Source organism: Carcharhinus amblyrhynchos, chromosome 15 (genome assembly GCF_965287045.1).
Source record: "Carcharhinus amblyrhynchos chromosome 15, sCarAmb.v2.hapA, whole genome shotgun sequence".
In the NCBI taxonomy this organism is placed as follows: Eukaryota; Metazoa; Chordata; class Chondrichthyes; order Carcharhiniformes; family Carcharhinidae; genus Carcharhinus; species Carcharhinus amblyrhynchos.
In genome coordinates, this window is record NC_137338.1 from 73,183,298 (window position 1) to 73,210,164 (window position 26,867).

General features: G+C 40.9%; 1 protein-coding gene across 2 annotated transcripts; it reads right to left on the reverse strand.

Moving 5' to 3' along the window:
- Window positions 1-359: 359 nt before the first annotated feature.
- Window positions 360-26,544, reverse strand: esd (esterase D/formylglutathione hydrolase). Of its 2 annotated transcripts, none has more exons than XM_080204217.1 (9): window positions 26,527-26,544; window positions 23,663-23,738; window positions 14,861-14,949; window positions 6,989-7,087; window positions 6,531-6,655; window positions 5,201-5,320; window positions 1,884-1,982; window positions 851-1,018; window positions 360-747 (listed from the first exon to the last, which is right to left on the reverse strand). In XM_080204217.1, the coding sequence occupies exons 2-9, from the start codon at window positions 23,728-23,730 to the stop codon at window positions 667-669; spliced, it is 849 nt and encodes a 282-aa protein (XP_080060343.1). In that variant the 5' UTR covers window positions 23,731-23,738; window positions 26,527-26,544; the 3' UTR covers window positions 360-666. The 2 variants fall into 2 exon arrangements, with proteins under 2 accessions (XP_080060343.1, XP_080060342.1); XM_080204216.1 differs by lacking the exon at window positions 26,527-26,544 and adding an exon at window positions 26,374-26,392.
- Window positions 26,545-26,867: the final 323 nt, after the last annotated feature.

Sequence of the window (26,867 nt, forward strand, 5' to 3'; positions counted from 1 at the left end):
GTCAGAATGAAATCTAATCAACTAGAGGATACAATTCAGTATCCATGATAATGAAAAGCAACAGTCCTTACGGCAGCTGTATTGGTAGCAACAAAATGGTTGTTTTGCATTTAAGTACCATACCTTGCGGTCTGTGTGATGAACCCAGAAGCTGTAGCTAACTTGTGATCCGACCTTGGTAGCTCAGAGTATTCCAGTTCAAATTGCTGTTGAAAAATCATCACAGATTACTCAATAGAAAATGACAGTAACCCTGCCTGAACTTCAGCCAGCTCTGAAAGTGTGCTCGAGGTGAAATATTGCTCGTCTGTTGAAATGATGGCAGTGTGCTGTTCCAAACAAAGATACATCTATTTAACTTATTGCTTAATTGACTTTATTCCAAGGTTGTGCTCACAGATTGGTTTCCTTGGGTTGGGATGGGCATCATGATGACTTCAATTTCAAAAACAATTCAAGTGTAATGATTTCAGATAGATACAGGTCAGTTCCCAAGATGAACTGCACAAAGCAAATTAGCTAACTCAGAATCCCACTAGACACCATATCGGGGCAAAGGACAGTTCATCATTCTGGAACGTCACGAGTAGCAAGCTCTTCACTATTTTCTACGACTGTTACATGATTAAAAGGCACAGTTGAGATACTCATTACTTCTGATGACTCTTAAGCATTCAGGTACTTTGCATGGTGCTTGATATGATCGCCAACAAATGTAGCAATGAAGAAGTAACTGTGGTCATATCCCTGCAGAAAACAAAGTGTGAAACTGTTAAAATCATAAAGAGATATTGGTATGGGATTAAGATCTCACTCATTTTTTTGGCTGATTCAAACCCTGGACACTTGCCTCATGAAGCCGAAAAACAACAGGGATCTTCTTGTCAGTACATACTGTGATGAAGTTATCGGGCAGTAATTGTCCTGCAGCCAGAAACTGATCATCCTTCCCTTGGTCAATAAGTATATCCAGGAGAGGTCCTGAATAAGTTCTTGCCAGGCAAGTAGCATCATATTCCTATCAGGAATAAATAAATTCCTCAATTTACACAGGCTAAGACTGAGGTAAGTGGTTCATCTGCTTGTTTACCAACACCTTTGTTACTTGCTTTTAATATAGGAAACTCATATTAATTTGTAAACTTTGCTAATAGAGGGAAAGCAAACATATGGCAAGAATAATTTTAAAAACGATGGTCTAGAACATCTTAGCCATACAAAGCAATGTAGTTTCTACATGTTTAATAAAGGCTTGAATCCTTCAAGGAGTGGCAATCATTGTCAGAATGTCTGCTCTTTCTTTTCTGCACTGTGCTGGAGCTCTGCATTTCTAACTGGGGCTGGAAATCCCCACTTGAAATGGAACTGCTTCTCTGTAGCACTGGATTGCCAGGGGAAGCCGAGCCATGCACTCTTTTCACAGCACTCATTATTATATTCTGGATGGTTGGATCATGAGGAGGGGAGCCAGTGGGTGGCAAGGTTGGATCAGGGTACAAGAGTCATATAGTTACCCAGGATCAGGAGATCGCAGTGCAGCAGGGTCAACGAGTGAATCAAGAGGGCTCGTCTATTTCTGGCGAGCTGAGTTTGAATACAATCACCCCTTAGCATCCACAAAAGCAAACAGAGTTCAGTACAAACTCTACATTTTACTCACACAAGCTATGAAAATACAGGAATGAAAAATATTGCCATAGCATGAACCAATTCTAGGTAGTATTATGAACTGTGCAATAAAAAGACTGGGAAGTTCACTGGGGATGCCAAAAGGATATAAAATGTGTTAGTGTCCCAATATAGAAAAATCTTCACCTTCTTCAGGAGAAAAATTGGCAACTTAAAATTTAAAAATATATTTCCTTCTGGCAATATAGCCTTACCTCCCATTTGCTTTTATCAGAGCCCAGGTATCCAGTAAATGCTTTCTGGCCCCAAGGGCATTGCACAGGGTTGCAGATAGGAGCAAGTGCTGATACAGACTGTCGAGATATTATCAGGCATCAAAAACAGAAATACAAATTAATATTTCATCTCAATTTTCAATATAGCAAATACATCTTAGAGCAGACTGTGTTTCAGTCTACAAAATTCAATGTTGAATTACCCAATGTTTTGCTCCTTTTTAAATTAACATATAATGAACATTTTTTAAATATAAATCAGTATTTAACAAATATAAAGGTGCATGAAAACATTTGTGGTAGTGGTTAAACAAGGCTGGCATGAGTATGGAATAATGTTGATATTAGCATTTCTCAGAATATTGTGCAAGGATAATGTGACCAAATGGGCCATCTAAAATGACGTTTTGTAAAGCACTCTGGGACAATTGGGCAAAAAACTAAACTGACAGACTGCAGTTTAAAGACAGAGACAAACAGGCTGCAACCCTGACAAGTGAATAAACAGGATATGGGTCATCTCCAGGATGAAAGGGACTTTCTGGTCACACTGGGTTGTGTACCAGACATAAGGACACCATGAACCCTTATTTAGAAAGGAGGTATGTGATCTATGTGCCTACAGACATGGCCATTAGGGACACACCCAGAGATCGGTGTGGTAGCATCTGATCGGACTCTGTTGATCAGGGTGATGAAGTCCTGATCAATTGATTGGCAATGGCCAAAAAGGAGCGTGAAACCAAACGGGGTATAAAGGGTGTTGCACAACCAGGAATCTCTCTCTCTCTGACCCCACGAATGAGCTACAACAATGGTGACCATCGCCAGCACAAGGACAGCCACCACACCTGAGAATGAAGGAAGAAAGACCAGAGCCAGAGTGCCAGGTCAGACCAAAGGACCAAACTACACAGACGACTATCAAGACCAGCACACAGATAAAGGCCAATATATGCTTTGGTACTTGTCAGTCACGCAAAGTTAAATCAAGGTCTTGTATTGAACTTGAATTCTAGTATTTTCTATAAGATAACTTATTGTTGGTCAGGTGGGTGATTGATTATTGATTGCGTGGGTTTAAATAAATATTGGTTGTACTAACAAGACGTCTACTCGTAGTTATTTGTCCACCGTATAAGGGTTACAACAGACTATGCGGCAGGCAACAGTAATATTGAAATACATAAGAAAATGACATTATACATTTTTAGCTTATTTTGTATAGCGTATGCGCAACCAAAATTAAATGTTTTAAGTAAGCAGTGGAATGAAATTTCATAAATACACTCCAACCATTCCAAATCAGCCTGTGTGGGCCTGCAGCATGATTGTACTACACCCAAACCTGGATTGACAATGACTGGTAACATTCGCCCCACTTAAGTGCTGGTGGGGTAATGCCCACCTCCAATAAAAGAAAGTCCAATCATCAACGGCACCAAGTTGCTCACTTTCAGCAACTTCATTACAGTACTGCCACTGGTGAAAAGGTGCATTAAAGTGTGACAAGTTTACATAGGCAATTTCCATTCTAAATTTGGACACTGGAATTTATAATGGAAATACAGAAAAAAAAGACTGAATGTTTGACTTTAAAGTGGATACTATGCCATGTTTGCACCCTGGTCCAGTTATTCCTGACTTCTTTTCCAACTTCATCTCAAGATTCCACTTGATCTTGACTCCCTTTTTTTTATTTGTGTGTGATGTGGGCGTTGCTGGCTTGGCCAGCATTTATTGTTCATTGTAATAATGTAGTATACGATATATTTATATATTGTACAATCTAATGTACAGGTAGATTGAGAGAGACAAATGTATGGACACAGGTATATTCTACATGAATAAAGAGCAAAAGTTTCCCAATGGTGAATCAGAATAGTGTGCTGGAAGCATGCTTTTCCAGCCTCATAACACAGCTAACTACTTTGTCCCTGGTTTGTTTAATCCCTTCCACACTTCATCAGAACTTCCTTAAGGCCTTGACATCTTGACATAAAGGCTTTAAAGGTTACTTTACTAAGTCTGTTGCTTTATTCTTTAAGGTAGCAACAAGGTCATTTCCTGAAGTGGAAAAAAAATCAAACTCAATGAAATAATTCTTTTTGCTACTCTGTCTTTTCTAATTTCCCTAAGTTTTGCTCCAAAATTTGTATTTTTGCATCAACCTATTTGGAGATAAATACATACACAATATAGTAAGTAACATGAAAAATTCAAATTCTGGATATTATGTCAAATTAAAATGTCATTAGGATAAACTGGAACACATTCACACTAAGGTGGAGGTCCTTTGTCAGAAGAGTGATGAATGCATAGAATTTGCAACATTGGTGAAGGCAAAATCTTTATAAAGATTTGAATTATAACTATCATATAATCCCTGCAGTGCAGAAAGAGGCCATTTGGCCCATTGAGTCTAGACTGACTCTCCGAAAGAGCATCGCACCTAGGCCCTCCCCTCTACACCATGTGTTTACCATAGTTAATCCACTTAACCTCCATATCTGGATACTAAGGAGTAATTTTAGCATGGTCAATCTATCTAACCTGCACATCTTTGGTCTGTGGAAGGAAACCCACTCAGACACAACGAGAACGTGCAGACAGTCAACCCAAAGCTGGAATCGAACCCATGTTCCCGGCACTGAGACTTTCTTGTCCAATGTAACAGATGCTGCTTTTCAGCATGTTGATCATATTCATCATTCTCAGGAGCCCAGCAGCCAAACCAGATATAATTTAAATGTCTCTTATTTAAAAGCCATTGCCATTAGTTGTAGAGTCCTGAAAGGTCATCACTTTGAAATGATCATAGAGAGAGGACAGAGAAGTGAGGAGTTTTTTCTAATGCAGCGAGTGCAGAACACTTTGCCACAGAGAATGATTGAACAGAGATCATTGCAGATTGTAGGAGAGAAATTAGAGTTAATAGAAGGTGTAGTATTGGATTGTTCTAACAATTCAAAATAGAATACAGCATCTTCTGTGCTGCAGCTTTTGGTTTTCAAGGTAAGCTCAGAGAAATCAGCAATCTTTCAGATTTTGGACTACATAGTTCAGTATGTAACTCATATTATGTTTTCCAGGCAATGCGCTGTTTGCAATGAAGTCAGAAGCATGGCTGAAAATATTTAAAACTACAACCACACAGTATAATATAGCAACAGTCCTGCCACAGACCTAGAACAAGCAGACATTCCACAGTATCAAATTTAAGTAGTTCAGGTGCTGGACATATTATATGAAACTTGTATTCTAACCCAGCTATTCATGCGCAGAAGTGGATGTACCTTGTATTTTCCAGGGTTTCTCAAAGCACAAATTAGAGCCCCATGACCACCCATTGAGTGGCCAAAGATGGACATCTTCTCAGGATTAACAGAGAAATTGGCATTTATCAGACGAGGCAACTGAGGGGGGAGGGAAAAAGAAACAGTAATTAACAAATTTATTTGTATTAATCAAAATATGGATCATACATGCAAAAACAAAAATATATTTCACAATGGAAAAACATACAGCCACTCTTATCAAAGGATCTTTTAATACTTCACTCCTGTTTATATAGAAATATTGAGTTTTCAATCTGCATAAGCATGTAAGTTGCTTTTGAAACCCAATGCAAAGGTTATTTTATAGATTTTAATGAAGGTATAGTGATAAAGTCTTGAGAAAAATTATAAATCGCACATTAACTGGCAGGAAGAGATACACTCCAATGCTGCACATTATTGAAATTAAAAAAAATCACAAAATGCTGGAAATACTCAGCAGGTCAATTTGCATCTGCGGAGACTGAAACAGAGTCAATATTTCATGCTGACAATCTTTTGCCAGAATATAATTTAGTTTCATTAGTTGATTATCCCTTGCTGTTTGGAGACAGAAGGCTCACGTGACAGGGCAGTATTATGTGATCAAGCTCTCCAATCATGGCACATGGGACTCCCAAGATATTGCTACAACTGACACTGACTATAAATGTCAGTATGGAGCTGTCCTGATAAGAACCCGTGTGTAACAACACATCTTTGTTACACTGAGATACACTTACAAGAAAGCTATCAGGCTGAGGTTCACTCTAAAAACTTACACTAGTGAATAGCATTGAAAGCTAAACTCCCAAAAGTCTACAAACAAATAGAAGGGAAACTAATCATTTGTTAAAGGGTATCAAGGAATATGGAGCAAAGGCAGCTAAATATAGCTCTGTCGCAGATCAGCCATGTAACAGATTGGTAGAAGAGACCTGAGGGGGGTGAATGGAGGCCTGTCCCTATGATGCTCATGTTGAATCTTGTATTAAACATCACTCTGACTGACCATAGAAAGGTGTGCTTCAGCTTGAATAGCCTTTCTTTCCTCAGAATGTGAGCACTTTGATGCCTGGTCGTCAGGGGGGTTCTTTTGGGTAAATGCCTGGTCATCAGTTGCCAGCACATCTGAGAACCCCGAGAAGCTATCCAATATAGTCTTGGCATGTAGCTATGGCTGGAAGCCTGCCTATGGTAGCAGCACGCTACTCTTGATTAATCAAACAACTTGGAGGCCCATTCATCCCATTTCAAAATTACACATTACATTTTCAATTTTGAAAAATACAGCCAACGATCAGAGTACCTCCTCTGTAATGTATGTGTACATCTTGTAGTTTGTCTTCCAAGGTTCCTCTGTGGCATTTATGTAAAACCCAGCCCCTGTACCAAAGTCCCAGCTATCGTCCTCACCTTGAATATTGCAGCCACCTGGAATGACAATACACATTACTGACCTACAAAGCCACTCAGAACATAAAGTGGATTAAATGAATTATAAACATTGCTACTGTTCTCACCTCTGCCAATGTATCACCACAAGAATGATGTATTTTTCTGATCAACTGCATTGGCAAAGGAGATTCACAATATTCAATTGATCATAACTGGCAGAAACTCAAACTTTTTAAGGTCACAATCACTTTTTTTTTTAACTTGAAAGTCTGTTATATAAAGCAGCTCAGTTTACATTTTTTAAGCTACTTGGCGCATACTCTAATTTTGTGTGAACAAACAAAATCAAATGGAATGTTTTGTACTCACGGGGACTAGTGTCTGGAGCCACGATGACAATGCCATGTTCAGCTCCTGCCTGCTGACTTGCTGCTTTGGTTATGAAGTTTTGTTCTGTGCATGTTAAACCTACACAAAACCAAGAAAGGATTCAGCTTAGAAGACTGAACTCTCATATTTGTTTGTTTGTCTTTCAAAAAAATAGCTTAGTACAGTTAAAGTATCCTTAGAAAATAAGACTGTTGTAAGAGCTTAGAGATCTAGGGTTGCAGATACCAGAGATCTTCAAAGGCAAGAGAGTGGTTAGAAAAGACCATTTAAAGGCAAATGGAATTCTGGATTTCTGATGTTACGTAAGGATATATTCATGTTAAATTCACACAAAACACTAGCTAGGTTACAAATGGAATATTGCATATAGTTCTGGGCAACTTATTATAATAATTGAACCAGAGAAAGACTGCAGTAAATTAGAATAGTATCTTGAGTGAGATTATAGTTATTAAGAAATAGGAAATTTTAACTGAAATAGAAATGTTTGAAAGAGTCTAAGGTCTTTAAAATAATAGAAGATGTTGAGAGAATGAACAGCGAAAGATATCAACTGGGTTCGTACATTCGAAAGAAGGGGCTGCAGACTGAAGATAGCCAGTGAAAGAGTAGAGGAGGAAGATATGATTTCACTAGAAGGTTAGTAGAGGTGTAATGCTTTAACATACATTGCTAAAGCAGAAACCACAGCAGCATTTAAAAGGGAACCGGAAAAGCTTTTAAAAAGATATGTAAAAAGGATAGGCAATAGGAAAATGGATTGAGGGTAGATAGTTCCAAGATAAGTGAACAGCAGAAAACAAGGTGGGTATACTGGGCCAAATGGCCACGTGTGGTTTCCATGATGCAGTCAGGACTTGATTTCGAAATGGCATAAAGATATTTTCTGATGGAAGGTTTTTTTTAAATACTATAATATTTCTGTAACCTATCTTGAATGCTAAATATTTATCAAAAAAGGTTCTACATACTGTCTGGCAAAAGAAGAAGCTGCGCTGTGCACACAAATATATTACTTAGCCACAAGACAGCAGCAAAGACAGAATGACAGTATAATCTTTGGGACTCAGCAATAGATCTAACTAAACTGATGGAAAACTAAAGCAGCTGTGGCAAAATTGTGAAAAAAAAAGTTGCTATCGGACATGCTGATGGTTAAGCATTTTCCAGTGGCTGCATTGAATTCTGTGGTATTTGAAACACACATGAAGTAATGCCACATTGTAAAATACTGCTCAACATAGTGTATGCAGCACTTCAAGATTAACATTCATATAAATGGATAAAAGTTTTCCCTTCTTAGCTGATTTAAAGGACTGCATAATTTAAACAAAGAAGTTTTGAAATGTGGATAATGTATTTGATTGCCACAAATATCGTGATAGAGAACTGAATGGCATTCGTGTTAAAGCAAAAATTAAAAATTCATTCATAGCAACAAGTGACCAGAGGACATTCCGAATGAAGGGGTAGCTTCAGAGAAAACTCATGGCTCTCCCACAATGGTCATGCACACAAATGGCTAACAGACAAGGGCAAGTTTTGGGGAGGATACTGCATCCCAACGTTAGCATAAATATTTCAGGGAGGAGCAGGTAAACACTATCAGAGTATGTGTTTTTCTGGTTTTAAGCAACTGACCTTGTTAAGAACCATGCTGGGTGGAAGGATGAGTGCAGAATTCTATTCAAGATTCCACACTGTATTTAATGAGCAGTTTTTTTTAAAACATTCAACTGGAAGGATTCTATTAGAGTAGTTTACAAAGATTTTTTTGCTCTTTGAGGACATCAGTATTGGGCATTATTACATCCAATGTCTTTAATTAATGTAAATTTGGGCAAAATAAAAAGCAGAAATTCCCCGACTAACTCTCCAAACCCCTGACTGATTGCAATCGATCCTACCCCGCCCCCCTCCCCATCCTGCCACCGACCCCCTCCCTAGCCTGCACTCCGCCCCCCTGCCCAATCTGCCCTGCAACACCCTCCCCTCCCATCCTGCCCTGATGAAGTGCTGATTACTAGTATTGTGATTACTAATTAACATATTGTCAGAAGGAAGTCAGGTTTAGAAATATCAGTAGCAAAATGAAACTTGTAGCAGAGTCTATGCTGAGGTAAGGTATCTGATGCCACAAGCTTGACTAGTTATACACGTTTCCACAAAATCAGAATCTTGCAAAATTTAAAACTAAATCAACTCCAATTATGGTCATTCTACAATAGCTTTGTCAGCATATGTGGCACTCTTAAAAAACACATTAAAATGTAAAACATTTAATAAGTATAACCATGGGAGTTAATGAGTTTCCAAAATGCACACAATATTCAACATTGTATTATTCAGCTGCCCATCTTGATGCTTACGCTCGATAAATTTGCCAGCTCTTCAATCTAATATTAGCATCGTGACTTAATATCCCTGAAGCTTAGAAACCATTAAAAACAGGTCAACAATTTACACAATAGAACAGAAAATTCTGGAAACACTCAGCAGTTCTTGGCAGCATGTGTGGACAGAGACAGAATTATGTTTGATAGATGACCTTTCATCAATCAATTCATGCACAAGGTAGTAAAAAAATGTCCTAAGTACTCCATAGAGATGTAAGAATTAGATGCCAAGCCAGAGGAGGAGACACTTGGAGGGTTTATCAAAAAAATTGTTGAACAGTGACAGCAGATTGGGACAGACAGAATCCTCCAGTAAGTGCATAGCGACAATGAATGACAAAAGTTCACCATGTAATAATACAGGAGGTCTTGTGGTGCAGTGGTAGCATCCCTACCTCTGGACCAGAAGCACTGGGTTCAAGTTCATTATGCAGCTCAACAGGCTGATAATCAGCGTTGGCAATTCTTCCACCCTTCCCCAAATGGATAGTGTGCATGTGCAGTGCGTGAGAGAGAAGATTCGCTAAAAAAAAACCCCTTGTAATATTACAAATTAACTAAAATCAAGTGTGTGAATGCCACTCCTGAGCTGCAGATTGATTGCTACTAATTAATTGTGGTTCACAATTTGGCATAGGAAAACATTCTCAGGGTTCCAACCCTGCACCTCCTCGCAGTATAGGAGGGATTCATTAGCCCTTTATTGGGTTAGCAGCCAGAGTACCAATTTACCAGAAAAACTGAAGAAGGTGGCATCAAAAGTAGGAACACCATTACTGTCACAGTATTTCTACCCATCAGTCTTTATTCCACCTCCCTCTTGGGAAGAATGAATGGGAAAATTTACCGTAATTCCAAATTTTCCTCAAACTTTTCTGTATTGCTTTTAGTATTTTACAATTCCCGATTCACTTACAATGCTTGTCAATATTTCACAATGATCTTCAAATGCGGACTTTGCATTCTCACTAGCATCAAAATGATTTTCCACCCCTACCTGAGATAAGAAATGCTCAAGGATTATATCACCAGAGGATAAAATTCATTTGCTCTTCAAATTGGTTAGCACCGCTGTCTCACAACGCAAGGGATCCAGATTCGATTCCCACTTTGGGTGACTGTGTAGAGTTTGCATGTCCTCCCTGTGTCTGCGTGGGATTCCTTCAGGTGTTCCAATTTCTTCCCACAGTCCAAAGAGGTGCAGGTTAGGTGGATAGGCTATGCTAAATTGCCCCTTAGTGTCCAAAGATGTATAGGATAAATATGTGAGGCTACGAGGACAGGGCAGTGGGTAAGCCTGGATAAGATGCTCTGTCAAAGAGTCAGACTTGATGGGCTGAATGTCTTTCTGCATTGTAGGGATTCTATAATTCTATCACTGATCTCAACAGAATGGCATCATAAAATTGCACCTTTTCTAAAATACTCATGACTGCCTGACGTTAAGCCCTACTCATCCACCAGTTATGTCATTACCTACTGTCACTGAACTCCCAGCTCCAAACATTAAACTTAAAATTAAGATCCTCATCTTCAAATCTCTCCATGTCCTTACTCCATTCTACTTCCAAAACCTTCTCCATGATTGCACTCTCTTCTGACTCTGGCTTCCCGAGCACCTCTTTCACAGGTAGTGCCAAGGCTTACCTCTGTTTGTTCTCTGGTTGTCGCACTGGAATGGGTGGAGTTCGCCAAGGTCCAGTACAATAATTAGGAGTGTGGGTAATGGGCACATTTCAAAAATCTGCAATTGGTGTGAAACTTGAAAGTGTAGAAGTGCAGAAGAAAGTTAACAATAAACTTCAGAAGATTATGGATAGACTGGTGGAATGAGTGGATACATGACAGTCAAACTTCAATTCAGACAGGTTTTGGTAAAAGAATGAGGAGAGACAATACAAGCTAACTGGTGGGACTGCAAGAACAGAGAGAGCTGGGGTGTTTGCACACAAACTTTTGGGATGGTAGACTGGTTAACAAAACAGGCTCCTAGGCTTTACAAATGGATGCATAAAATTCAGAATTGATGTGAAGACTTTGGAGGGGATACAGAAGAGATTTATTAGAACATAAATCATCCCTTGAACCAGTTACGTAGCCATTAAGTAGTGGTTAGGGCTGTTCTCCATAGAACAGGAAAAGTAAACAGGCGACTTGATGGAGTTGTTTCAAATCTTGAAGGATTCAGATAACGTAAATAAACTATTTAAAAAGGGCTGAAAGGTTGATAACCAATGGGCATAATTTTAAGGTGTTTGGCAAAAGAACCAGAAGTGACACTAGGAAAAGCTTTTTGTTTTAAAGACTACAAGCAGTTAGGATTTAGAATGCACTGCCAGTGAGGATGGCAGATACAAATTAAATAGTAGCCTTCAAAAGGGAATCAGATAAATAATCAATGGAATTGCAGGGATTTGTGGAAACAGTATTGGAACAAGTGTAATGGGATTAATCTTCAAAAGAGCCAAGACAAGTTTGATAGACTGAATGGCTTCCTTCAATGCTGTGCTAGTCCATGTTTCTGCAATTTTCTCCCGAAATCTGTCTCCTCCTTTACATTGATTCTGAAAACTCATCTTTCCTCTCAAGCATTCAATAATCCCCTCCCCCCTTAATTTCCATTTGGATGTCTTCTTCCTCTCATTCTACAAGTGTAATGAGCCATTGGGTACATGAAGTGCATTAAAGATACTGCATAAATGAGAATTGTATTCTTACTAAAAACACAAAATCCAATAAAGAAAATCAGTGTCACATAATTGCAAACAAACTACAGACTTTTTATTTTATGCTGGTTTATAGTGCAAGTACATAATGTTTTACCTGGCCTGCAGGGCAAAATATATTGTTTTAAAGCTAACGTCTCTCAAACCGCAGCTGAATCAGCTGTCAGTGTTGTCATAGCTCAAATGAAGGTTTTCAGCCACCCACAACTAATTCATTATTGTTTAGAAAGGCAAAACTCAACGTTTTCTGAATGTACTCATTAAGTACTTTGTGTAGCTGCCTTATCACTCACTGCGAAGGACGTTTTTCCTTAGTTAGAGTGATGGCTATAACCAAGAAGTAATTTTCTGTCAGAATATGTTGGCATAGAAAGAAACTGTTAAAGTCTCAAAGTGAGTCAATTGCAGACTCTAAAATATTTTTTTTTGAAATATGAGTCAGTTTAGCCTCAGACATACTGACATGGCACCATTCCAAAGACAACTGTATCTATATGAACTCAAGTTAATTCTCAGCATTAGTGAATGACCACACATGAATGACAACTATGTGCTGGACTCTGTAGTCAGTGCCAAAGCAATGGCATTCATCACTGAGCTCAAAGAAAGATTCCTACAAAAATCCAGAAATCGCTGTGGGGTAGTTTTCCCTTTTCCCAACACCAGTTTAAATATAATGCCAGATCAAGAGGGTATCTTGGTGTGCAGCAGCAATGATGTCAGGTAAGCAATTAGATTAATGTTTGCTGTTGGGTGAGTATATTCATATTCTTCACTTTAAATTCTCAGGTAGCAAAATAAATTATTTGATTAAGATGGAAACTAACATAAATATGTTTTAAATGTAAAGTCTTATGAGAAAACTTGACCTTAATTCAATACAAAATTAGCTTTTCAGTCCCAATGAGGGTGCTCAGCAATACTTTAGTTAGTACATTATTAAAACTCAGCAACATCTTACTCAACAAGGTTTAACTTCATTGCGGTTTATAAAAGCAACACTGGAAGTTCTGTCCATTCAACTCATTTCCCGTTGATTATACTCAACAGCACAGCCTCTGGAACTGTGTTGAATCAATGGCAGCAACTTCTGGATCTCCAAGTTATTCTCCAGATGTCAGATTCCAGGGGCTGGCAGTTTCAGTGACATTCGCTGCCGCTTTTACTGCAAAATCTGAACCAATAATTTTTTCATTCAGTTATAATTGGAAATTGGGAGCAAGATAGTGGAATGGCATGAGAATTTTGGAGCTATTGAACTACATGGAAGCACTTATTACCATCATCAAGAGTTATCATGCTATCCCACGTCAAATGCACCTCACCAAGCTTATAACAAGGTGATGTTAGAATGTCATGTTTCGTAAATTGTTTTACATTAACTGTCTATTGAATTCCAAGATAGAATTGCTAATCAGCATTTCTACCTAGACACTTGGCCTAGGTGATTCATGTTATCACAGAGAAGATCTTTGGGAAGGAAGAAGCCCAAAGGAAGCCTTAGTAGGATCAGATTGCACGGCTTTCCTAATACTCAATGAACAGCACTGACAGGCCAGTCTGCAAGAACGAAAGAGCAGAGAGAAACAGCAAGTCTCTATTGTTCGCCACACAGAATGTGGTGAGAGCTCATGCTCAAATTCAAGAGACCAAGTTTATGAGGGTTTAAACAAATCTGGAATTTTCCCCCGCTTTGGTTAGAAGGAAGAACCTCCAATTTGTCCCTCACCATGAAAGGCAGTTCTGGCATTAGGAGTTATCCGGCTGGGAACAGAAAAGGAAGGAAGCAAATTCTCAGAAGCTGAAAATAGCTTTGGATTGTTCATGGAGGATGAAGCACCCATTTGAGAAAAAAATATATCTGGAACAAGGATTTTTGATCATTGTACAAGTTGAATAGGGGATCGTTTTGGTATATTAGAGTAAAAGAAATAGTGTTTAATCAATATTGTGTTTACTTTGTATGTTACAGAAGAGGCTCGGGAATGGAGAATTGAGGCAGAAATGAGTGTCCCGAACCCTCCACTGCCTTTCTTGACACCCTGTCCACATCCCATCCCCGGGCCTTGCTCTAACAAGGCCCCCATATCCATCTTTCTAACTTCATCCCTTAACCAGGCAACAGGTCGAGCCCTGTCAATTTAACAGTACTCACACTGTCGACTACTCTACAGAATCCTTGCTACCTCAACAGGTGATGTAATGTGCCTCAGGAAGTTATATCAATTTAATAAAGCTTTATTTTTAAGGTAAGCAAAAAATCCCCAACATCAGGTATTAAAGTCATCATAGTGCCAGATGACCATAGACTCAGTCCTTAACCTGAGAATCACCACACCTCAGCCGAGGGACAAGGCTGAGAAGGCGAAACCTTCATGAATAACCTCAGCTGGTACAGGAATTCAACCTGTGCTGTTAGCATCATTCTATATCACTAACTAGCTATCCAGCCAATTGAGCTAAAAGCTTGTCTTATCTTTCTAGCAGCAACCCATACCAGCAGCCTCATTTCAAAACTATTTCCCTATTTCTCTGATGAATCTCCAAATATATGAGTAAGTTACTAGTGAAATACTGAAGGGATGTAGAAGTTTCTTTTAAAGATCAATTCACTGGTTCAGTTACAAATTGTTAAATTTAAACTACATTCATAAAGAAAAAGCATATTTTTAGAACCACATAAAATTATTGTGGACTGTAGGAAGTCTCAGAGACAGGAGGCAAATTACCTGAAAGCCAGTATAACACAGGGCACTTCACACGCTCTGCTTTTGGAGGCAAATAGATTCCAAACCGCATCTTGCATTTTAACTCTGAGCTGTCATTCAAAACAAAAATTAAATACTTTTTAGATTTGGTAACACAACCTGTCAATGTGAACAATATAAAAATGGCAAATCTACCATTCCTGAACCAGTTTCTGATCCTCATCATAATGTCTGGGTAAGCACTGAAGTTAGAAAAGTGTTCCATCACAAAGGCAAAAACAAAGCAAATGCCTAGACTGTCCTCACCTACCTTGACTGAGTCATGGTTAGTGATGAGCAACAAATTCCCAACCAGCCACTCAAGGACATGCTGCACAGAAACTAGGAATGACTAGATGAAGTCCAGGGTATCGGAGAGATCCAATGGACTACCCTTTCCAGCCAAAAATTAATGTAGGGTGTGAAGGGACTTTTTTTTAATACTTCATAATGAGTAATAATTGTATGTATATTATAGACACGCTTAGTATTATCTTTAGGTCACCTGGTCTCTATCAGTTTGGAACAGTCAATTCACACGCATCACATATAGAACATAGAACACTACAGCACAAACAGGCCCTTCGGCCCACAAGTTGCGCCAATCATATCCCTACCTACCAGGTCTATCCAGAACCCTCAATCCCACGTACTCATCCAGAAGTCTCTTAAAAGAACCCAATGAGTTCGCCTCCACCACCCACGGCAGCCGATTCCACTCACTCACCACCCTCTGAGTGAAAAACTTACCCCTGACATCTCCTCTGTACCTACTCCCCAGCACCTTAAACCTGTGTCCTCTCGTAGTGACCATTTCAACCCTGGGAAATAGCCTCCGAGAATCCACCCTATCTATACCTCTCAACATCTTATAAACCTCTATCAGGTCAAAATGATGATTACAGCTTATTTCACAGAGGCCATTAACTCTTTAAATTATTTTTGTACATGTCTACAAGCTATTATTGATTTCTGGATATGGACCCCTAAAATTACTGGGCAGCATAGTGGCACAGTGGGTATCACTGCTGTCCCACAGCACCATAGACCCAGGTGCAATTCCATCCTCGGGTGAATGTCTGTGTTGAGTTTGCATGTTCTCCATGTCTGTGTGGGTTTCCTCCAGGTGCTCCAGTTTCTCCCATAGTCCAGAGATGTGCGGGTTAGGTGGATATACTTGCATTGGAGGCAATACAATGAAGCTTCATTGGATTGGTCCCTGGGTTCAGAAGGACAAGAGGCTGGGTAAATTGGGCTTGTATACTCTGGTATTTAGAAGAACGAGAGGTGATTTCATTGAAACCTACAAGATTGTAAAGGAGCTTGATAAGGTAGACACAGAAGTTGTTTCTGCTGGCTGGGGAAATCTAAAACATAGGGACACAATCTCAGGATAAGGGAATGACCATTTAGGGCTGAGATGAGGAGAAATTCTTCACCCAAAGGCTTGTAAAATATTGGAATTCTCTACTGTAGAGGATTGTGGATGCTTCATCACTGGATGTATTTAAAGCTGAAATAGATGGATGTTTGGTCTTTCAGGGAATCAAGGGATATTGGGAGCAGGTGGGAAAGTGGAATTGAAACCCAAGATCAGTCACGATCACACTGAATGGCAGAGCAGGTTCGATCAGCTGTATCGTCCTCACTCTGGTTCTTTGTATTCAATATGCCACATGGAGGGCTGAGATTTTAGCTGCATAACAGCATAGCTACAGTTAAATCAAATGATTAACAGCCCAGTCAAACTTTGCTAACCATTCGTTGTCAATATTCCTCACATAGGAAGCTGAAATAGTTCCATTGTAATTGCTAAGGTTATTTTCTTAAACAAAGTTTGAGCCCAGGAGTTATTCTAAAGGTGCTTAATTACACTGCAATGTCATGCACCATTAGAAATAGTGATGGAAACAGCGATAGTGGTCAGAGACAAGACAGCACATTAGATTTGTAGCCAAACTAAAATTATCTCTCCACTGCATGTGTGTCATGTCCATCAATCACTTAACCTGTAAGCAAATGACAAAGACATTGTTCTACAGCTGATTATATAAGATTAAAATGGAAGCATTATTTTGCAAGCAATTATTAAAATTACATGGAATATATTTACCATGTTCGTTGCTACGTATGCTGAGCCTATAGACTGAGAAACAGAGGTATGTAATAGAAAAATACAATTTAATCTTGTGGAAAACATTAGATCCTGGAAAAATAACTCTTTCAGAGGGTGTGCTGTCAAAGTCCAATGTTTAAATCAGGGTCCATTCATAAGATAGGGAGGTCAGGACAGGAACAATGCAGGATTTATAGCCTGCCTGTAGAAAGGAACAAAATAATGGAAAAAGGAGGAAATATTCTGTTACCTGAAGCCTAAATATGATAATGCTTGTTCTAAAATATTTTAAGTTCAAAGTTATTATGTAGTAGAAGAACAAGTTCCATCATTTGCCCCTCCTGGCTGGATAGTTGATGGGAATAAAAGGCCATGATTCAATTTGTTCCACTGCATTGAACTGATTTAGCATGTCAAATTTCTGGTTTCTACAAGCAAGGGTTGCCTAAACATTTGGTGTGGAAAAGGACAGAAAAGGCATATACTGTCCAGATATATTCAAGGTAGTATTGCAAACAGAAAATGCTGCAGAATCTCAGTGGGTCTGACAGCATCTATGGAGAGAGACAGAGCTAACGTGGAATCATAGAATCCCTACAGCGCCCATTAACTCTGCACCAACCACAATCCCACCCAGGTCTTATTCCCAAAACGCCACATACTTATCCTGCTAATCCCTTGACACTAGGGTCAATTTATCATGACCAATCAACCTAACCTGCACGTCTTTGGACTGTGGGAGAAAACCAGAGCACCTGAAGGAAACCCACGCGGATACAGGAAGAATGTGCAAACCCTGCAGACAGTGACAGGAAGCCAGAATTGAACCCAGGTTCCTGGCAACGTGAGGCAACAGTGCTAACCACTGTGCCACCCTGGTAGCTCTGATGAAGGGTCATCCAGATGCAAATCTCTGTTGAGATTTTCAAAAATTTTCTGTTTTTGTTTCAGACTACAGCATCCACACTAATTTATTTTTATCTCATGGTTGTATAATCGCATATGTTAGACTAAAGCCCACTTAATAATTAAAATGTTTTAACCCGATTTTGGATCATCCAAAATTAAACTTGAAGTATTTGTCCTCCATGCATTGAGATCTGAAGCACCTATTCTGAAAATGTTTCAGTGTTACTACATTTAGCAAAGGGAAACATGAACTGACTAATACCCTGTGCCAGGTGGATTGAGAGATATCCCTAAATTACAACAGTGACCACACTTCAAAAATTATTCAATTGTCTGTAAAGCTTTTGGGACATCCTGAGGCGGTGACATGTTTTACTGAAATGCAAGTTCTTTCATTCTCCACATACAATTGTCCCACAGCCACATTTTGGTCATGGACTTTATCTGATATCAGTGATGTAGCAATAAGCCAATGTCACAACCAACGCAAAATAAAGCAAACAGAAGCTGCTTATGGCCGCCATTTAAAAGCCCTTTAAAATGGCAATTCTGAGCCTGTAATTGAGGGGGGACAACAAGACGTTTCTGGCACATGTTATCCATCTTCTGAGAACAGAAGCAGAGATAGAAAAATCAAACAAGGGCAAACAATCTTGTAATGTCTACCTGGGGAGAGACATGCAAGACAGCCACTGGATGCTGCAAGATGCAATATATTCAGCTAGTTTCCTCCACTCTTTTCTCTTCCTGAATACAATGTTGGGATCTAGGCTTGCAGATGCACAATAGTCAGAGTCTTTCTCTAAGGGTCAATGATTCAATTACTTGGGAGCATGGAATCCCTAAAGTGCAGAAGGAGGCCATTCAGCCCATCGAACCTGCACTAACAACAATCCCACCCAAGCCCTATCCCCATAACCCCAGGTATTTATCCTGCTGATCTCCTGACACTAAGGGGCAATTTAACATGGCTGCACATCTTTGGAGTCTGGGAGGAAACCAGAACACCCAGAGGAAACTCACACAGACACAGGGAGAACGTGAAAACTCCATAGTCACCCAAGGCAGGAATTGAACCTGGGTCCCTGGTGCTGTGAGGCAGCAGTGCTAACCACTGTGCTACTGTGCTGCCCTAAATTTAAAGTGATAGGGGGAAAGTTTGAGAGAGATCTGAGGGGCAAGCTTTTCCAGAGGGTGAAGAAGTCCTGGAATGTGCTACTGGAGGATGAGGCAGATTCTATAACAACGTTTAAGAAGCATTTAGATAGATGCAATAATAGGCAGGGAATACAAGAATATGCAGCACATAGAGGCTAGAAAAAAATTAGATTAGAGGGGCATGTATGTTGGCACAGACTTGGTGGGCCGAAGGGCCTGTTCCTGTGCTGTACTTTGTTCCCAGGGGTACATCATATGGGCATTATTTGTTCCTCTGGTACCTCACCCAGGTGTTCAATTTTCATATGAACCTGGCTGGAACGTCAGAAGGTTCTCTCACTGAGGCTTCATCGCAGCCAAATCCAACCCTGCGCGTATGTGTCCAATGTCGATATACATTACCAGTGGGATTGTGATCAGTGTAAAAACCCTGCCAATTCTTTCCCTCCCTCCATAACCCTAAAGGCACTACAGCTCTACCCTCCCACTGATTTTGACCAGCCTCAGAGGACTTTTCTTGTCTGTGTGGTTTGGCTGCTTACAACATAAATCTGCAAAGCCATCAAGGGAACTGTAATATCCAGCAATTTCCCTATCACAGATGTTAAGCCAACTGGCCTGTAGTTTTTTTTTGCTTCCTGTTTCAATCCTTCAACAGAGGCATTAAATTAATCAATAAGAAAGTTTAAAATCTGTTTTATCATTCTAAAATATGAAGTAAAATGTTATTGAGTAACTAGCATATTTCAATTTAGTGTCTGCCAAATGACTAGGACTTGTGAAATTGGAAGTAATTTCAAAATTTCCAAATTACACCAAATTGGGAGACATAGTTAATACTGAAGACTGGAAAAAATACAAGACAGATGATGTTAATAAACTTGCAGAAGGAGAATGTAAATGACAAATAAATATGTTTTTTAAAATTTATTACTCACAAGTAGGCTTAAACAACACTGCAATGAAGTTACTGTGAGAGTCCTCTAATCGCCACACTCTGGCGCCAGTTCTGAAGAATTTAGCATGGCTAATGCAGCTAACCAACACATCTTTCGGACTGTGGGAGGAAACCAGAGCACCCAGAGGGCACCCAAGCAGAAAAGGGAAGAAGGTGCATACTCCGCACAGTGATCCAAACTGGAATCAAACCCAGGTCCCTGGCACTGTGAGGCAACAGTGCTAACCACTACGCCACCCATTTGCAATGGGCACTTGGTAAAGGACAAATGAATTTCGCTGCAGATAATTCTGAGATGATGCATTTGGGTAGGAAGAATATGGTGGAAATATTCTTCTTGAAAAGAAGAATTGATACGGGGTAGAAAAGCAAAAGGACCCAGGAGTGCACAGGAGTAAACAAATCATTTGAAGTAGCAACACAATTTACCAAGATAATAAAAAATGGAAGTAAAAAAAAGACTAGGATTCACTTCCAGAAAATAAAATTGAAAAGCACGGAAGTTATGTTAAATTCCTGTCAAACTTTGGCTAGACCTATGCACAATTCTGGTCTCCACATTACAAAAAGGATATAGAGGTAGTGGACTAGGCATACAACGGTTTCACAAGAGTGAGACCAGAACTGAGGAGTTAATACTTACAGAAAAGACTGAACAGTCTGGGACTCTTTTTCTTAGAAAAGAGAAGGCCGAGTGATGAGCTAACATGGTTCTTTAAAAGTATGAAGGGGTTTGACAGCATAAATATAGAGAAACTGCGTGTGTGTATGGTTTTGAATTCCACATATTCAAGACAGTAATAAGTCCAATAAAAAAGTCAGATGAAACCTCTTTACCTCGAGTGATTAGAATGCAGAAAGCATGGAGTCATTAAGAAAATCATAAAATCTCTACAGTGCAGGAGACCATTCAGCCCATCAACTTGGCACAGACTCTCTGACAGAGTATCTTACTGAGGCCCTCCCTCCCACCCTATCCCTGTAACCCCACACATCTGTCACAGTTAACCTACACATCTTGGAACAGTAAGGGGCAATTTAGCTTGGTTAATCCATCTAACCTGCACATCCTTGGACTGTGGCAAAGCACCCAGAGGAAACTCATGTAGATATAGAGAGAAGTGCAAACTCCACACATAATCACTTAAGGCTGGAATTGAACCTTGGAATTGTGATGCAGCAGTGTTAACCACTCTGCTACCATGCCACCCAAATATCATAGATGCAATTAGATGGAAGTTAGTTAAGTGCAAAATGGAGAAATGAATAGGATTAGATGATAGAACATAAGAACTAGAAGCAGGAGTAGTACATCTGACCCCTCAAGCCTGCTCCACTATTCAATAAGATCATGGCTGATCTTTTTGTGGACTCGGCTCCACTTACCCGCCCGCTCACCATAACCCTTAATTCCTTTACTGTTCAAAAATTTATCTATCCTTGCCTTAAAAACATTCAATGAGGAGCCTCCACTGCTTCACTGGGCAGGGAATTCCACAGATTCATAACCCTTTCTGTGAAGAAGTTCCTCCTCAACTCAGTCCTAAATCTGCTTCCCCTTATTTTGAGGTTATGCCTCCTAGTTCTAATTTCACTCGCCAGTGGAAAGAACTTCTCTGCTTCTATCTTATTTATTTCCTTCATAATTTTATATGTTTATATAAGATCTCCCTTCATTCTTCTGAATTCCAATGAGTATAGCCCCAGTGTACTCAGCCTCTCCTCATAAGTCAACCCTCTCAACTCCGGAAACAATCTAGTGAATCTCCTCTGCACTCCCTCCAGTGCCAGTCTATCCCTTCTCAAGTAAAGAGACCGAAACCGTACACAGATGTGGCCTCATCAGCACCTTAAACAGCTGCAACGTAACCTTGCTGTTTTTCAACTCCATTTCTCTAGCAATGAAGGACAAAATTCCATTGCCTTCTTAACTACCTGCTACACTTGCAAACCAACTCCTTGAGATTCCTGCACAAGGACACCCAGGTCCCTCTGCACAGTAGCATGCTGCAACTTTTTACCATTTAGATAGTCCATTTTGCTGTTATTCCTACCAAAATGGATGACCTCACATTTATCAACATTGTACTCCATCTGCCAGACCCTCGCCCACTCAGACTTTCAGCATCCTCTGCCCACTTTGCTCTTCCACACATCTTAGTGTCATCTACGAATTTTGACACACTATACTTGGTCCCCAACTCCAAATCATCTATGTAAATCATAAAGAATTGCAGTCCCAACACTGATCCCTGAGGCACACCTCTAATCAGATTGCCAATCAGAAAAACACCCATTTACCCCCACTCTTTGCTTTCTATTAGTTAACAATCCTCCATCCACGCTAATACATAACCACTCTGCTAACACCGTGCATCTTTATCTTATGTAGCAGTCTTTGGCGGCATCTTGTCAAATGCCTTCTGGAAATCCAGAGACATCACATCGACAGGTTCCCCATTGTCCACTGCACATGTAATATTCTCAAAGAATTCCACCAAATTAGTCAAACATGACCTGTCTTTCATGAACTCATGCTGTGTCATACCAGTGGGACAATTTATATCCAGATGTCTCTCTGTTTCTTTCTTGATGACAGATTCAAACATTTTCCCTACTACAGAAGTTAAGCTAACCAGCCTATAGTTACCTGCCTCTTTTGTACCTCCTTTTTTAAACAGTGGCGTCATATTTGCTGTTTTCCAATCTGCGGAAATCACCCCAGAGTCCAGCGAGTTTTGGTAAATTACCACCAGTGTATTTGTTATTTCCCCCGCCATCTCTTTTAGTACCCTGCATTCCATCAGGACCAGGAGACTTGTCTACCTCTAACCCCCCCCCATTAACTTGCCCAACACTACCTCTTTCGTGATAATAATAGTTTCTAGGCTCTCGCCTGCCATAGCCTTCCTGCCACCAATTTTTGGCATGTTATTTGTGTCTTCCACTGTGAAGACTGACACAAAATACCTGTTCAATGCCTCAGCCATTTTCTCATTTCCAGTTTTTACATCCTCCTTCTCGTCCTCTAAAGGATCAATGTTTACCTTAGCCACTCTTCTTCGTTTTATATATTTGTAGAAATTTTTGCTATGTTTTTATATTCTGAGCTAGTTTACTCACATAATCCATCTTACTTTTCTTTATAGCTTTTTTCGTGGCTTTCTGCTGACCTTTAAAGATTTCCCAATCCTCTATTTCTTATGTTCTTATGTTCTCTAGGTTCCCACTAATCTTTGTATGCATTTTCTTTCAATTTGATACCCTCTTTTATTTCCTTTGATATCCATGGCTGATTATCTCTTTTTCTACAGTCCTTTCTTATCACTGGTATATACTTTCACTGAGCACTGTGAAAGATCGCTTTCAAAGTCCTCCACTGTTCATCAATTGTCCCCCCTATAAAGGTGGATTAAATGGGAAGAGACTCATCTGGATTATAACCACCAGTCACATGGTCCAATATTCAACCACCAGCCAGGTTGGCTAACATGCCTGTTTCTGTGCTGTAAACGACTATTTATCTTAACCAGTGTGGAAATAAAATGTTTGCTACCTTATATAACAGAAAGGAATCCCAGTAATAAATTATTTATTGGAATAAAAAGAAAGCTTGCTGCTGGAGCTGATTGTACTCACTCACCTTTCATGCTCATACACCTTCTGATATCCTTCAAAGCACTTGGCACTTGAAACTTGTGTCAGGGCCATTTTTGTCACTAATAAAAACAAATATTTTTTGAAAGAAAGTCAGCTAAACTTTTGCACAAATATAAATGCAACTTACACAATGACAACATGCTAAGACTCAACTGGTAGCACTTTCAGCACTGGAGAGGCTTGTACTCGTTAGAGTTTAGAAGAATGAGGGGAGATCTCATTGAGACGTATAAGATGATGAATGGGATGGATAGGATAGAGGTGGAGAGACTCTTCCTGCTCAGAAAGGACAGTAGGACTAGGGGGCACAGCCTCAAGATAAAGGGGGGGCAGTTTAGAACGGAGTTGAGGAAGAACTTCTTCACTTAAAGGGTGGTGAATCTCTGGAATTCTCTACCCGTTGAAGTGGTGGAGGCTACCTCGCTAAATATTTTTAAGACGCGGGTTGATGGGTTTTTGATAAGAGAGGGGATTAAGGGTTATGGGGAGAGGGTGGGAATGTGGAACTGAGCCACGACAGATCAGCCATGATCTTATTGAATGGCGGGGCAGGCTCGAAGGGCCAGATGGCCCACTCCTGCTCCTATTTTCTTATGTTCTTATGTTTGTGTGTGTGTGACAGAATCATTTGAAAGAAAGTAGTGTGTGGTTCAGATGAATGTTCCAAATATCAAGGCAATACCTGATGGCAATATTCAACCATAAAGAACAAAAGCCTTTCACAACCTCAAGAACCCCCAAAGTGCTTTATAGCAAGTGAAGTAGGACCATTAACCAACACCATCAGTAGTCAGAGTTCCTGGTTAGTCCTCCTTGTTTGTATGTTTCTTTCAATTAAAACAGTGCTTAGACTGGAGAAGGGTTGCATGTGGTGTTCTATAGTGCTGAATCCACATTAAAAAAGAACAAATATATGATTTGGACTTGGGCACTGCTAATAGAATCACGAACATGTACAGAAGGAGAAAATTTGGCAAACAAGACCATGTTGCAAAAGAATTCTGGAAAACACACACATTAGTGAAATGCAAATACTGGAATAAGAATGGCAAATGCTGGAAATACTCAGCAAGAAAGGCAGCATCTGTGAAGAAAGAAAAACAGACTTAACATAAAGTCAATTATCTTTCATCAGAACTGAGAAAAGTTAAAAAGGTTTTAAGCAAGTGAAAGGTGGGGGGGGGGGGGTGTGAAGGTAAAAGAACAAAAAGAACAGTCAGCATGTTAGTGGATCACCACGCTCCAAAGCAACCAACCACCCAACCTGCATTTGATCTCCCGAGTTAACAGCAGAGCACATTGCTACTACAAAGGGTTGTGAATGTAACCCAGTCCATCACACAAATCTCCCATCCATTGAATCCGTCTACACTTCCCACTGCCTTGGAAAAGCAGCCAGCATAATCAAGGATTCCACACACCCTGGATATTCCCGCTTCCACCTTCTTCTGTCGAGAAAAAGATACAAAAGTCTGAGAACATGTGTCAGCTGAACGAAGAACAGCTTCTTCCCTGTTGCCATCAGACTTTTGAATGGATCTGTTGTATATTAAGTTGCTCTTTCTCTTCATCCTATCTGTAACTGCAACACTATATTCTGCATCTTCTTCTTTCCTTCTCCCCTATGTATTTATGAATGGTATGTTTTTGTCTTTATTGCGTGCAAGAAACAGTATTTTTAACTGTATCCCAATACATACAACAATAATAAATCAAATCATTGTGAGAAGTACAGCGTACTAAATTGAAAGTACACATGAATCGTTGTTTCACCAGGAAGTACACAGGGCTTTGGAGAGTGAAGGGAGGGTATAAAAGGGCAGATGTAGTATATCCTGCATTTTGTACGGAAAGGTGCTACCCCCCACCCCAGGGATTACCACTCACCTTACCCCCCACCCCAAGGGTTACCACTCACCCTACCACCTGCCCCCCCACCCCCTCAGGGGATTCCACCCTACCCCCCCCAACCCCTTAGGGGATTCCACCCTCCCCCCCCAAACCCCTCAGGGGATTCCACCCTACCCCCACCCCCGCAAACCCCTCAGGGGATTCCACCCTACCCCCCTCCCCCCCCGCAAACCCCTCAGGGGATTCCACCCTACCCCCCTCCCCCCCCCGCAAACCCCTCAGGGGATTCCACCCTACCCCCCACCCACAAACCCCTCAGGGGATTCCACCCTACCCCCCTCCCCCCCCCCCGCAAACCCCTCAGGGGATTCCACCCTACCCCCCACCCACAAACCCCTCAGGGGATTCCACCCTACCCCCCTCCCCCCCCCGCAAACCCCTCAGGGGATTCCACCCTACCCCCCACCCACAAACCCCTCAGGGGATTCCACCCTACCCCCTCCCCCCCCCCCCCCGCAAACCCCTCAAGGGATTCCACCCTACCCCCCCTCGCAAACCCCTCAAGGGATTCCACCCTACCCCCCTCGCAAACCCCTCAAGGGATTCCACCCTACCCCCCTCGCAAACCCCTCAAGGGATTCCACCCTAGCCCCCTCCCCCCCACAAACCCCTCAGGGGATTCCACCCTACCCCCTCCCCCAGGGGATTCCACCCTACCCCCTCCCCCTCCCCCTCCCCCAGGGGATTCCACCCTACCCACCCCCCCTCCCACTCAGGGGGTTCCACCCTACCCCCTACCCCCCCACCCCCCACCCTACCCCCCCACCCCCAGGAGGTGCTCACCCATAATCTCCTGGGAAGAGGATGAGAATGGTGTCCCCTGGGGTTTATCACCCATTCTCTCCCTCTCCCTTCCCTCAGACCCTCGGCCTAAAGCTATCCTCGCTGCGCTCCGGAGCGGGGCCGCGTGTGACGGGACCTCCTGCCGGCACCTACCAGGGAAGGAGCAGACGCTTCGGGGCTCCAGCGGCCTTTGTCCCCAGAAAACGGAACATAAAATGTGTGCGCGCGCCGGCGGAGCGCAGAGCGGGCGGACCGTGTCCGGGGGCGGGAGATAGCGGTGACTCCCACTGGACAGGTCTTTAAAAAGCACAGAGTGTCTGTGTATAAACTGCGCTGTGATGACCGTGTTAAACCCTTCTAAAATCACCATTTCTAAAGTTGCATTATTTGGTAAACGTCTCAATAACTGAGAATCTGGTGTGTATCACAGACATGATTAATTTAAACTGCAGCAAGACACTTACAGGATGGGACCAGGGACCAATGTGCAGGGG